The sequence below is a fragment of the Notolepis coatsorum genome (assembly GCF_963971535.1).
Source record: "Notolepis coatsorum genome assembly, chromosome: 3".
NCBI classification, from domain to species: Eukaryota; Metazoa; Chordata; class Actinopteri; order Aulopiformes; family Paralepididae; genus Notolepis; species Notolepis coatsorum.
In genome coordinates, this window is record NC_140167.1 from 4,090,224 (window position 1) to 4,103,192 (window position 12,969).

Genomic DNA, 12,969 nt, shown 5'->3' on the forward strand with positions numbered 1-12,969 from the left:
TAAACTACAGTCAACCAGCACCTGCTAACGGGTCTGACCCTTTAGCTCAGCTGGTTAGTGTAAACTACAGTCAACCAGCACCTGCTAACAGGTCTGACCCTTTAGCTCAGCTGGTTAGTGTAAACTACAGTCAACCAGCACCTGCTAACGAGTCTGACCCTTTAGCTCAGCTGGTTTGTGTAAACTACAGTCAACCAGCACCTGCTAACGGCTCTGACCCTTTAGCTCAGCTGGTTAGTGTAAACTACAGTCAACCAGCACCTGCTCACGGCTCTGACCCTTTAGCTCAGCTGGTTAGTGTAAACTACAGTCAACCAGCACCTGCTCACGGCTCTGACCCTTTAGCTCAGCTGGTTAGTGTAAACTACAGTCAACCAGCACCTGCTCACGGCTCTGACCCTTTAGCTCAGCTGGTTAGTGTAAACTACAGTCAACCAGCACCTGCTAACAGGTCTGACCCTTTAGCTCAGCTGGTTAGTGTAAACTACAGTCAACCAGCACCTGCTAACAGGTCTGACCCTTTAGCTCAGCTGGTTAGTGTAAACTACAGACAACCAGCACCTGCTAACAGGTCTGACCCTTTAGCTCAGCTGGTTAGTGTAAACTACAGACAACCAGCACCTGCTAACAGGTCTGACCCTTTAGCTCAGCTGGTTAGTGTAAACTACAGACAACCAGCACCTGCTAACAGGTCTGACCCTTTAGCTCAGCTGGTTAGTGTAAACTACAGTCAACCAGCACCTGCTAACAGGTCTGACCCTTTAGCTCAGCTGGTTAGTGTAAACTACAGTCAACCAGCACCTGCTAACAGGTCTGACCCTTTAGCTCAGCTGGTTAGTGTAATCTACTAACGAGTCGGTCTCAGTCAACCAGCACCTGCTCACGGGTCTGACCCTTTAGCTCAGGTGGTTAGTTTGGCCGCTTGTGGATCCTATGGTCCCAGGTTCAAATCCACTCGGTTACATTGGTGACAGCGGTGGGATCTCACTGCCCTGTGAATCTGTATCCAGGTTCACGTAGCAGCAATGCGGGTGTGATCTCAGTGCCTTAACCCTCCAGTCTGAAGACATTGGATGAACAGTCTGAAAGACATTGGATGAACAGTCTGGAAGACGTTGGATGAACAGTCTGGAAGACATTGGATGAACAGTCTGAAAGACATTGGATGAACAGTCTGGAAGACATTGGATGAACAGTCTGGAAGACATTGGATAAGACATTGGATGAACAGTCTGGAAGACATTGGATGAACAGTCTGGAAGACATTGGATGAACAGTCTGGAAGACATTGGATGAACAGTCTGGAAGACATTGGATGAACAGTCTGGAAGACTGGAAGACATTGGATGAACAGTCTGAAATACATTGGATGAACAGTCTGAAAGACATTGGATGAACAGTCTGGAAGACATTGGATGAACAGTCTGGAAGACATTGGATGAACAGTCCAATGAGGGAAAGGAATAAATGTGTGTGATTGACAACCGAAAACGCACGACATACTGACTGCTCCTGTTTCCCAAGTAATTACCACGGGCTGCGTGGCATTAGGGTTGGGTACCGTTCACATTTGCACCGATACCGGTACCTGTGAATCGATACCGGTACCCAACGGTACCTTTTTTCTGTACTTTAGTCTCAAAACATTGTATCTACCTTACCTCCGTTGTAAAAAAATTGTCCAAACATCAAATTATTTATTATCATTATTATTTATTTAGAACGATTTATAATATATAATATTGCAGCGGGCGTTGTCTGCATCTAGCTTTGTGAAGTGTAACAACACTTATGACCGTTTTCGGCTCACCATCGCCCCGACTGCTTTGTTGTTGTTGAAGCAAGTGAAATCCTAGGTAAGTGTGTAGAAGAACGTTGGCGTGAACGTGCGGCACACTTCATACGTCTCGTTACGCGGTCAACGAAACGTTAACGTCATTGGACTTAAAAAATATATTATATATTATCGGCCGATATTGGCATTAAAATGTGATATCGGAAATTATCGGTTTAAAAAAAAATCGTATTTTTTCTTATTTTTTTACATTTATTTCACCTTTATTTACCCAGGCAAGCGAGTAAGAACAAATTCTGATTTTATTTATTGTCAAAAGTATGCATAATGTTGTGTTAATTCCATGACAAGATATATGTAATGTTAATTACCTGAAATTATTCCATTTTTTGGGGGGGGGGAAACCCTGCATATATCGATATCGGTTGATATCGGTTGATATCGGTATCGGAAATGAAGAGTTGGACAATATCGGTATATCGGTATAGGTAAAAAAGCCAATATCGAGCATCCCTACTTAAAAGTACCGGATTCGGTACCCATCCCCAGGCTGCACGGCATGCTCCTTGGACCACTGGACAGAGGACATGCCCAGTTGAATGCTCCTCTAATAGACCTCGACGAGGCGTGTAATTGTATTTCCCTCAGTGGGCTTATCCTCTGCATCTTGACGGACGGCCAAAGTCACCAATGACGGCATTGAATCTTCTTCTCCTACGCAAGTCGTACGGCTGGGTTTCTGGGTTAACCCTTTCACTGCCACACTACCAAAGGGTTAACCCTTTCACTGCGACGATACAGAAGGTTAAACCCTTTCACTGCCACACGACGAAGGGTTAACCCTTTCACTACCACACTACAAATAACTCATGTACATATACCGATATGCCCTACTTTGTTTACTTGTTTTATTGCACAATGTCGTTCTATTGGATTCTTATTATATATTACTATTGTATTATGCACAATCGTTGCGGGCAAGACCCCCCGCATTTCATTGTATACTTATATGCCGTGACAAATAAAACTCTTGACTCTTGACTTGACTTGACTACAGAAGGTTAACCATTTCACTGCCACACTACAGACGGTTAACCGGGTGGTAGTAATATCACTACAGGGCTACGGTGTGTAGAGACCCACCCTATCGGGCAGTGTGGGACAACACACCATGCATGTCCAGCTGCAGAGCAGGCTAAGATGGGAAGATGCTCAGTATATGACATTTCTTTATTCAAGTCACAGAAGTTAACTTTCTTTTATCCACTTTTTCTCCTCCATTTTAATTTTTTTTTCTCCCATCCCAATTTAGCCGTGCCAATTCTCCCCTCCCCTGTCTTGATCGTTGCTCGCATGTACCCCCCACTGGCCGGTCGTAGGGAGGATAGAAGCCCATCACATGTCCCCTCCGATACATGTGGAGGCAGCCAGTCACATCTTTTCACCTGCCAGCGCGGACTCTCATTGGCGAGGAGTAACGTGTAGGAGGCTCACACTGCCCCCGCCATTTTCCTGTGCAGGGGCCCTGACCGACCTGTAGGAGTCGCTGTTTACAACGACCAGACTACCACCCATCGACTTCCACCCGCTAACTCTGCCAATTGGCTCAGTATAGCCGGAGGCAACGCTGACAGCCGGATTCGATACCGGTGTCTCTTGCGTTGGTGACGAGTGCAATGTCCGCTGCGCCACCCAGCCGCCCTCACAGAAGTTAACTTATGTTACTGTCAATATACTGTACCAGTACCTAATGGTAATTATTGTTATTCCAGACTGATAACAATACTGAATATTGCAATATCCTGCTGGGCAAAGACAATCCTTTGAGAGAGGTGTTAGCTGGACAATGCCTATAGGCTAACCGGGACTGTCCGCATCCATTCATTGTGCTAAGCTAGGCTAACGTGCAGCCAGATAGCTTTTTACTGAACGCACAGAGAGGAAACTGGTATCCATCTTCTTGTCTCTCTCTCTGGAGAAGCCGGTAAGCTAATTTCCCCAAATGACAGTGTGTTCCTTTAAGCTCTGTAGCAGAATCACAACGATTCAATAGTTCCATAACTCAGTTCACCACGTTATTATCCCAAATAGGAAACCGCTTTCCGTCAAGGGGTTTGTGTAAAAATAACACGATAGATAAGAAATACCACAGGCATACAATTGTAACGGACTCGTTACTTCGATGCCCCGAGGGAGTTTCGAACCCTGGTCTATCCCACGCCGCGGGCGACAGCACAGACCGCTATACCAAGAAGTGAACTCACTTCTGTGTAACGTCTTGAGGATGAGAGTGAGTTTAACCCATAGCACCCCAGTCACTTCACAACATCAGAAGTCCTTCGTGACAGCTTTCTCCACAGCAGCGCCTAGACTGTGGAACAGCCTCCCCCTCAGCGTACGGACCGTCCAGACCGTACAGGCTTTTAAATCACTCTTGAAAACCTACCTGTTCTCCTTGGCCTTCCCCCCTACTTAACCACCACTAGACCCCTGGCCCTTCTATCCTCTTTGTTTTACTGTGTCCTACCAGTTTTTATTACTTTCATTGCTTTATTATGTTTTTAATCCTATATCTTGCACCATATTGTTTTGTTTTTGTTGCTTTCATTGCTTTGCTATGTTTTTTTTTCTTTCTTTTAATCTTATACCTTGCATCACATTATTTTGTTTTTATCAACTTGCTTGTGAAGCACTTTGGTGCCAGCTGCCGCTGCCTGGAAATGTGCTATACAAATAAAACTGACTTGACTTGACTGCGCTTCACGGTACCATCCGTTACACAATAATACAGTCGACACAAAACACCACAAACAAGGTGTCCTCACGACACGTGCCACGTTACAGGAGAACAAAGTGGTCTCTACTCGTGTTACTCACACCCTCGTTTATTTACAGGCCCACTCATTCAACCGTGAACTCTGTACGGCCTCAGAGTAATTTAGAGGCTAAACCTAATCCTCACCGAGACGCACTGAAATGTGAAACGTCTAGAGACAGAATCTGATAAGATATCAAGATTTTTTTTATTTTTTTTTACTTCAATACTACGTAGCATATCCCTGAAATGTATGTGTCTGACTCTGATTAACCACCAACCACTCTGCGCTGGTCTCATGGAGCTTCTATCCCCAGGCCATCAGGATGCTCAAAGAAATTATAATAAAAGTAAAAATGATCCAACCCTAACTAACCTTACTGTCGTGCACTTGTCCTAATAATAAACTAACCTACACTGTAGCACTCAACACTTTGATGAACATTGTTACTCAGCTGATAGAGTTGTGCCCTTCCTGATGACTTGTCGTACAGAACTTGTATAAGTCGCTTTGGCTAAAAGCATCAGCTAAATGACTAAATGTAAATGTAACTGTACATCACAATGTCCTTGAATGATGTGTCCCTGTATGAGGCATGATTTATAAGCTGATAACAGTGCCAAGCTAGCCCCCTCCCCCTCCTTAAAGTGTAAACACTACACCGTCTTTGGCAAAGGCAGGACAGGCTCGACAGGTTGACGGACACATCGCCGTCTGGGCTCGTGTGTAAGAGGCAAGCTGAGTGTCAGATGCTGCCATTTAGCCAACACTGTCCCCCCGCCCGGCCACACTCCCACCCAGAGCCACCTGTCCGTCACACAGCCTGAAACACACTCCCACCCAGAGCCACCTGTCCGTCACACAGCCTGAAACACAGTCCCACCCAGAGCCCACCTGTCCGTCACACAGCCTGAAACACACTCCCACCCAGAGCCCACCTGTCCGTCACACAGCCTGAAACACACTCCCACCCAGAGCCCACCTGTCCGTCATGACACAGCCTGAAACACACTCCCACCCAGAGCCACCTGTCCGTCACACAGCCTGAAACACACTCCCACCCAGAGCCACCTGTCCGTCACACAGCCTGAAACACAGTCCCACCCAGAGCCACCTGTCCGTCACACAGCCTGAAACACAGTCCCACCCAGAGCCCACCTGTCCGTCACACAGCCTGAAACACAGTCCCACCCAGAGCCCACCTGTCCGTCACACAGCCTAAAACACAGTCCCACCCAGAGCCACCTGTCCGTCACACAGCCTGAAACACAGTCCCACCCAGAGCCCACCTGTCCGTCACACAGCCTGAAACACAGTCCCACCCAGAGCCACCTGTCCGTCACACAGCCTGAAACACACTCCCACCCAGAGCCACCTGTCCGTCACACAGCCTGAAACACACTCCTACACAGAGCCACCTGTCCGTCACACAGCCTGAAACACAGTCCCACCCAGAGCCCACCTGTCCGTCACACAGCCTGAAACACACTCCCACCCAGAGCCCACCTGTCCGTCACACAGCCTGAAACACAGTCCCACCCAGAGCCCACCTGTCCGTCACACAGCCTGAAACACACTCCCACCTAGAGCCCACCTGTCCGTCACACAGCCTGAAACACAGTCCCACCCAGAGCCACCTGTCCGTCACACAGCCTGAAACACACTCCCACCATGCAGAGCCACCTGTCCGTCACACAGCCTGAAACACAGTCCCACCCAGAGCCACCTGTCCGTCACACAGCCTGAAACACACTCCCACCCAGAGCCCACCTGTCCGTCACACAGCCTGAAACACACTCCCACCCAGAGCCCACCTGTCCGTCACACAGCCTGAAACACAGTCCCACCCAGAGCCACCTGTCCGTCACACAGCCTGAAACACACTCCCACCCAGAGCCCACCTGTCCGTCACACAGCCTGAAACACACTCCCACCCAGAGCCCACCTGTCCGTCACACAGCCTGAAACACAGTCCCACCCAGAGCCACCTGTCCGTCACACAGCCTGAAACACACTCCCACCCAGAGCCACCTGTCCGTCACACAGCCTGAAACACAGTCCCACCCAGAGCCCACCTGTCCGTCACACAGCCTGAAACACAGTCCCACCCAGAGCCCACCTGTCCGTCACACAGCCTGAAACACACTCCCACCCAGAGCCACCTGTCCGTCACACAGCCTGAAACACACTCCCACCCAGAGCCCACCTGTCCGTCACACAGCCTGAAACACAGTCCCACCCAGAGCCACCTGTCCGTCACACAGCCTGAAACACACTCCCACCCAGAGCCCACCTGTCCGTCACACAGCCTGAAACACAGTCCCACCCAGAGCCACCTGTACGTCTCACAGCCTGAAACACAGTCCCACCCAGAGCCACCTGTCCGTCACACAGCCTGAAACACAGTCCCACCCCCAGAGCCACCTGTCCGTCACACAGCCTGAAACACAGTCCCACCCAGAGCCCACCTGTCCGTCACACAGCCTGAAACACACTCCCACCCAGAGCCCACCTGTCCGTCACACAGCCTGAAACACACTCCCACCCAGAGCCCACCTGTCCGTCACACAGCCTGAAACACACTCCCACCCAGAGCCCACCTGTCCGTCACACAGCCTGAAACACACTCCCACCCAGAGCCACCTGTCCGTCACACAGCCTAAAACACAGTCCTACACAGAACCACCATAGAGTTTGGAGCTAAACTCTATTTATTAGATGGCCGGCCCTAAAGGTTAGAGAAGCGGGTTTGTGACCGGAAGGTCGCCGGTTCGATCCCCCACACCGGCAGGAAAAATCAGGGCTGGGGAAGTGAATGAATAACTCTCTCCCATACCCTTAACACCAACCGCTGAAGTGCCCTTGAGCAAGGCACTTAACCCCCAACTGCTCCAGTGGAGTTGCTCAGTGGCCAACGGTGTGGCAGACTGTGGTTGTACTGGGCGGCTCCCAGGTGTCAGACTGTGGTTGTACTGGGCAGCTCCCAGGTGTCAGACTGTGGTTGTACTGGGCAGCTCCCAGGTGTGAATGGAACTGTGTGTGAATGTGAAGCAGGGCGTCGCTGAGAAAGAGCATCCGTGCTCAGAGAACCTACCCTGGGTAAATAAAGGTAATTATTATTATTCTAGTGAGTATAGAAAGGAAGAGTGGGAGAGAGGGGGGAGAAAGATAGAGGGAAAAATAGAGAGAGAAAGGAAGAGAGAGAGAAAGTAAGAGAGAGGGGGGGGGGGGAGAAAGAGAGAGGGGAAAAGGGGAGAAAGAGGGAGTGACAGAGAGAGGAGAGGGAGAGAGAGAGAAAGAGAGAGGGAGAGAGAGAAAGAGAGGGTAAAAGAGAAAGAAAAGGAGAGAGAGGTGAGTGACAGAGAGAGGAGAGAGGGAGAGAGAGAAAGAGAGAGAGAGAGAGAGAAAGAGAGAGAGAGAGAGAGAGAGAGAGAGAGAGAGAGGAGAGAGAGAGAGAGAGAGAGAGAGAGAGAGAGAGAGAGAGAGAGAGAGAGAGAGAGAGAGAGAGAAAATATATTTTTTTAAGAGTGAGATGCAGAGAGCACCAGGTTCCTATATCACCTACAATATCTCTGAATTCCTGAAAAGAGCATCCGTGCTCAGCGAACCTACCCTGGGTAAATAAAGGTTAATAAAAAGTAATAATAATAATAATAATTTCATTAGGACACCAGTCAAGACAGGCCGCAGAGAGTCAGGTGGCCTGCTGTGACATAACCAGCACAATCAGTTGTCTGCTCATGTATACTTAATGTCTGCATGTCAAACCAGCACCCGAGAAGGCTTTGGTCTACATCATGCCAGCCTTCCCTGCCAGCCTTTCCAAAGCATCAATCATTAACCGGATCAGAGTGCAGCGCGGTGCAGGGTTTCAGCCTCCTGGATGCCACCTAGGCGTGGGCATTTGGTATAATAGATGGATTTCTTGTTTATCAAAATCTGTATGTGTGTGTGCGCACTGCGCAGTCAGGGACGCAATTAACAGTATAAGATAATAATAATTAGGGATGTCCAATATTATCGGCCTACCGATATTATCGGCCGATATCGGCATTAAAATGTGATATCGTAAAATATCGGTATTGTTGTTTTTTTTTACATTTCTATAGAAATGATGTCCGATATTATTGGCCTACCGATATTATCGGCCGATATCGGCATTAAAATGTGATATCGGTTGATATCGGTATCGGAAATTAAGAGTTGGACAATATCAGTATATCGGTATCGGTAAAAAAGCCAATATCGAGCATCCCTAATAATAATAATTACTTTATTTGTATAGCACCTTTCATACAGGGGATTGCAGTTCAAGGTGCTTTACATCACCAGTAAGAAATAAGACATAACATCGGTGTAAAACAAGCAGCGAGGGCAAAGCATAAAGTGGGATAAAATAATGCAGATATATTATCAAATCATATCAGAACGATCACGTTCCAATAGGCTTCTTGAATTTCTGTAATCTGTTACAAAACATGATAAAGGTTATAGTATGAAAGATAAGATAAGATATTCATTTATTGATCCCCTTGGGGAAATTCTGGTCACGGCTGCAGTATAGGGTGACCAGATGCAAAAAGTCCAAAAGCAGGACAACAGTAAGATTTTGGTGGACAAAGTGGACAAAGTGGGACAGATAGATAATGTAAATCTTTTATTAGAATAACTCGTCTTCACCGAATAGATAAAGGTTCAATCAAAGTAAATACAAATTAAATACAGAATTATATCTCTCCACATTCATCTTGCACTGCAGCCGGCTTGTTACCACCTAACATCTGTTTTAAATATTCAAACTTTATCACTTGACAGGAATGTCTTGTGTTCGATATATATATTTTTTTGCTTCAAAAGAGGGACATCCTCTCAATATGTGGGACGCGGTCTCAAATGGTGGGACAGTACAACCTGGAGGGGGACACCTGGTCACCCTATACTGCAGTAATGCAGGGTTGTGATCAGTGTTTTGTTTGCAAATCATCTTAGTGCATGAATAACGTTGGGAAATAATTTTCTGTTGTCCAGACTGCGCTGATTGCCTTAAAGGGATATTTCACAGCGCGTCGAAGTGTCCTTGAGCAAGCAGACACTTAACCCCTTAATTGCTCCCGATGAGCAGGTCGGCACCTTGCAGCACGGCTGTCTCCGCCGTCGGTGAGTGAATGTGTGAGTGAACGGGTAAAATGTGAGGAAACAAATTGTAAAGCGATTTGGATAAAAGAGATATATACATGCAGCCAGTTTATCCTCTCCAGTTGATTTCCTGGTATATCAATGGATTGCAATGCTTCCAAAACAACACTAGTAGATAGGGTTGGGTACCGTTCACATTTGAACCGATACCGGTACTTTAAAAAAAAAAAAAAAAAAAAAGTATCTACCTAACTCAGTTGTAAACAATTTGTTAATATTATAATATAATATATAATATTGCAGCAAGCGTTGTCTGCATCTAGCTTTTTAAAGTGCAACCACACTTGGGACTGTTTTCGGCTTGCCATCGCCCCGACTCCTTTGTTGTTGAATCAAGTCAAATCCTAGGTATAAGCGTGTATTGTTGTGCGTGCGAACGTGCGGCACACTTCATAGGTTTCGTTTTGCGGTAAAACGAAGCGTTGACGTCGGTAGTGGTACCCATCATAGATATATATAGAACACTAGATAGCTTAAGGCGGAGTCACCAGCGTCACTGAACCGCCGCCATCTTGGGAGAGTCAGCCTTGAGTGAGAGTGAGTGAGCTGCACAGACAAAAATACTCATAACTCGCTGAAATATTGACGGATTTACAAACGGGTTGGTTTGCTATAAACATCAAAGATGTAGTTATGATACTGCATACTTATAAAAAAAAGAATTTTTTAAAGATGTTTTTTTTTACAAACCGCTTTGAATCATAGCCACGTTAATATGCTTGTAATAAACCAAACCGTTTGTAAATCCGTCAATATTTCAGCGAGTTATGAGTATTTTTGTCTGTGCAGCTCACTCACTTTCACTCAAGGCTGACTCTCCCAAGATGGCGGCGGTTCAGTGACGTCGATCTCCATTGGCCGGCAGCGCGGGCAAGCTATCTAGTGTTCTATATAATCTATGGTACCCATCCCTAGTACTAGTAGAGAAAGGCTGAAGGGAGACCTGAGAGACATGTCCCCACCATGTGCACATCATGCGGCACGATGGCACAGTGGTTAGCAGCACTGCTCGCCTCACAGCAAGAGGTCCTGGGTTCAAACCCAGCAGGGGGCCTTTCTGTGTGGAGCTTGCATGTTCTCTCCCTGTGTTCGTGTGGGTTTCCTCTGGGTACTCTGGTTTCCTCCCCCACCATAAAGACACGCATGGTAGGCAGGGACTACAGATGAAAACTAGCTCATTAGCTACATCTGGCACATTTACATTGATGTGGAAACTGAAGATGTTCATTAATGTGCACTGTCCCTGGTAAAAAAAATAAAATAAACAAACTTAAACCACGACGACTAACATTTGTTATCAAACAAAGTGACCAGGATCAGCGACTTTTTTTTATTAAAGGCTAAAGCAGATCTCTTTATGTTCAGATATTAAGCAATCATTCAATTTGAAATGTGGAGGTAAAGAAATAGTAGCCTTGTTTTTTGTTAGAAGTCACTGCCTTCCAACGTGCTGTGGTATCTCTGAATAAGCTGAATAAGCTGTGTGCATTTTGTTTTAGCGTCAGCTAAATGACTAAATCTAATGTAAATTTGTTTCTAATTTGTCTAAATGAAGACCAGTGGGAAGGATGCCCAGAGTGTGTCTGGCAAGTGACCAGGTTCTTAAATAAAGATGACAATTAGAGTGTAAACCAAGGGGTGCATCCGTCTTTGAAGTGTCTTGAAAGGTGCTTGTTTGGACTTTTGTGATTTTCATGAAAAGATCCAGTGCCGTTTCAACATTAGGGACATGAGAAGTATATAGTGAATGTCTCTGTGAAAAGGGTCTGACTGTTTATATAGTAGAAAACCTGACCATTAATCACCAAATTACAACTAAACTGTAACAGTACAGAGAGTAGTACTACTCCAAGGTGAATGGGTAAAAATTTGAGGAAGTCCAAGGTACACCTGAGGAGGGATGGGAATCGAGAACCGGAACCGGTTGGGAACCGGGTTCCCAATGATCCGATTCCTGAACCGCATGCCTCCGTGACCACCGATTCCTCTTATCGATGCCATGTTTTTCCGACAGTTGCGCATTTAAAAAAAATAACGTTAGCGCCACGCGTGCAGCCATAGCAGACTATTTGATTCCTTGACTAGGAAAACCTAAATGAAAACGAATGCTTTCACTGTATAAATATTCTCCCATTTCATCCATTTTTAGATGATCACAATAGACTGAGGCTGCAGCTAGTGGTTCTCGCGCACCTCAGGAAAATCCTTTCGCGCTAGCTACAGCGGGGTCAACGGACTCAGGAAAAGGTGAACGAGTGTCACCGAGCAGCAGTCACTAAATTTGTAAGGGCTCGAAATTGCGACCATTTTGGTGGGGGGCTCAACAATAAATGACAATCAGAAATGTCAAGTTGGCATGTTGTTATTCTAACCAGCTTAGTTCTGTTGCATTTCCAATTTATTTATTTAAATTATAAATGTATCAGGAATCGACAAGGGAATCGATAAAGAGAATCGGATCGATAAGCAGAATCTATAATGGGATCGTATCGATAAAATCGTATCAATTCCCATCCCTACTACCACATGTGTGCTAACAGCTTAGCCAAAGCTGCTCTATCTTTCCAGCAGAGAGTGAGACTAACAGGCGTTGCATCAAACATCACCTAGCGACACAATGATGGTCTTCTCAAGCTACACGTTCCTGTGTCTAAACCACTACACTAGCGTTAACGTTAGCTAACTTGCTCCAGAGTTGGTATAACGTTCGGTAACCAAAGCCTATCGTTACATTAACGTTAGGTTTTTGCCTTTTGACAAATTTAATAGCTAAGCTTTCGACACTTTTGTCAGAAATTACTAAATAAAAAAGACAATGTTGCACACCTCCAGCATGTTGTCATGCCGTGAGATTGGCAGAGCAGACACACAGTTTTGCATGTGGTGTTACCACAGAGACGACACGTTCAGTCGACAAATTATACATTTCCTGTTGAGTGTCAGTTGTCAGAAGTGTGGAACACTCTAGCACTCCTCTCTCACTGTTTTTAGCAGTCTCTCGCTCTCCTTCTTTCTATCTCTCTTCTCTTTATTTCTATCTCTTTCTCTATCTCTGTCATGTGAGTGTGTCTCTCCCTCTCCTGCTCTCTCTCTCTCTCTCTCTATCTCTCTCTCTCTCTCTCTCTCTCTCTCTCCCTCTCTCTCTGACTCCACACATGTCAG

General features: G+C 46.3%; 1 protein-coding gene across 1 annotated transcript in view; it reads right to left on the bottom strand.

Moving 5' to 3' along the window:
* The window catches only part of syt14a (synaptotagmin XIVa), a gene marked incomplete at both ends in the record, with an annotated part of 160,819 nt that overhangs the window by 74,141 nt on the left and 73,709 nt on the right, over positions 1 to 12,969 (bottom strand). Inside the window, 8 exon segments of the mRNA XM_084310331.1 lie at positions 5,630 to 5,682; positions 5,770 to 5,916; positions 6,074 to 6,161; positions 6,282 to 6,397; positions 6,513 to 6,572; positions 6,687 to 6,833; positions 6,938 to 7,051; positions 7,168 to 7,270. Of these exon segments, the coding sequence (XP_084166457.1) occupies positions 5,630 to 5,682; positions 5,770 to 5,916; positions 6,074 to 6,161; positions 6,282 to 6,397; positions 6,513 to 6,572; positions 6,687 to 6,833; positions 6,938 to 7,051; positions 7,168 to 7,270 (828 nt within the window).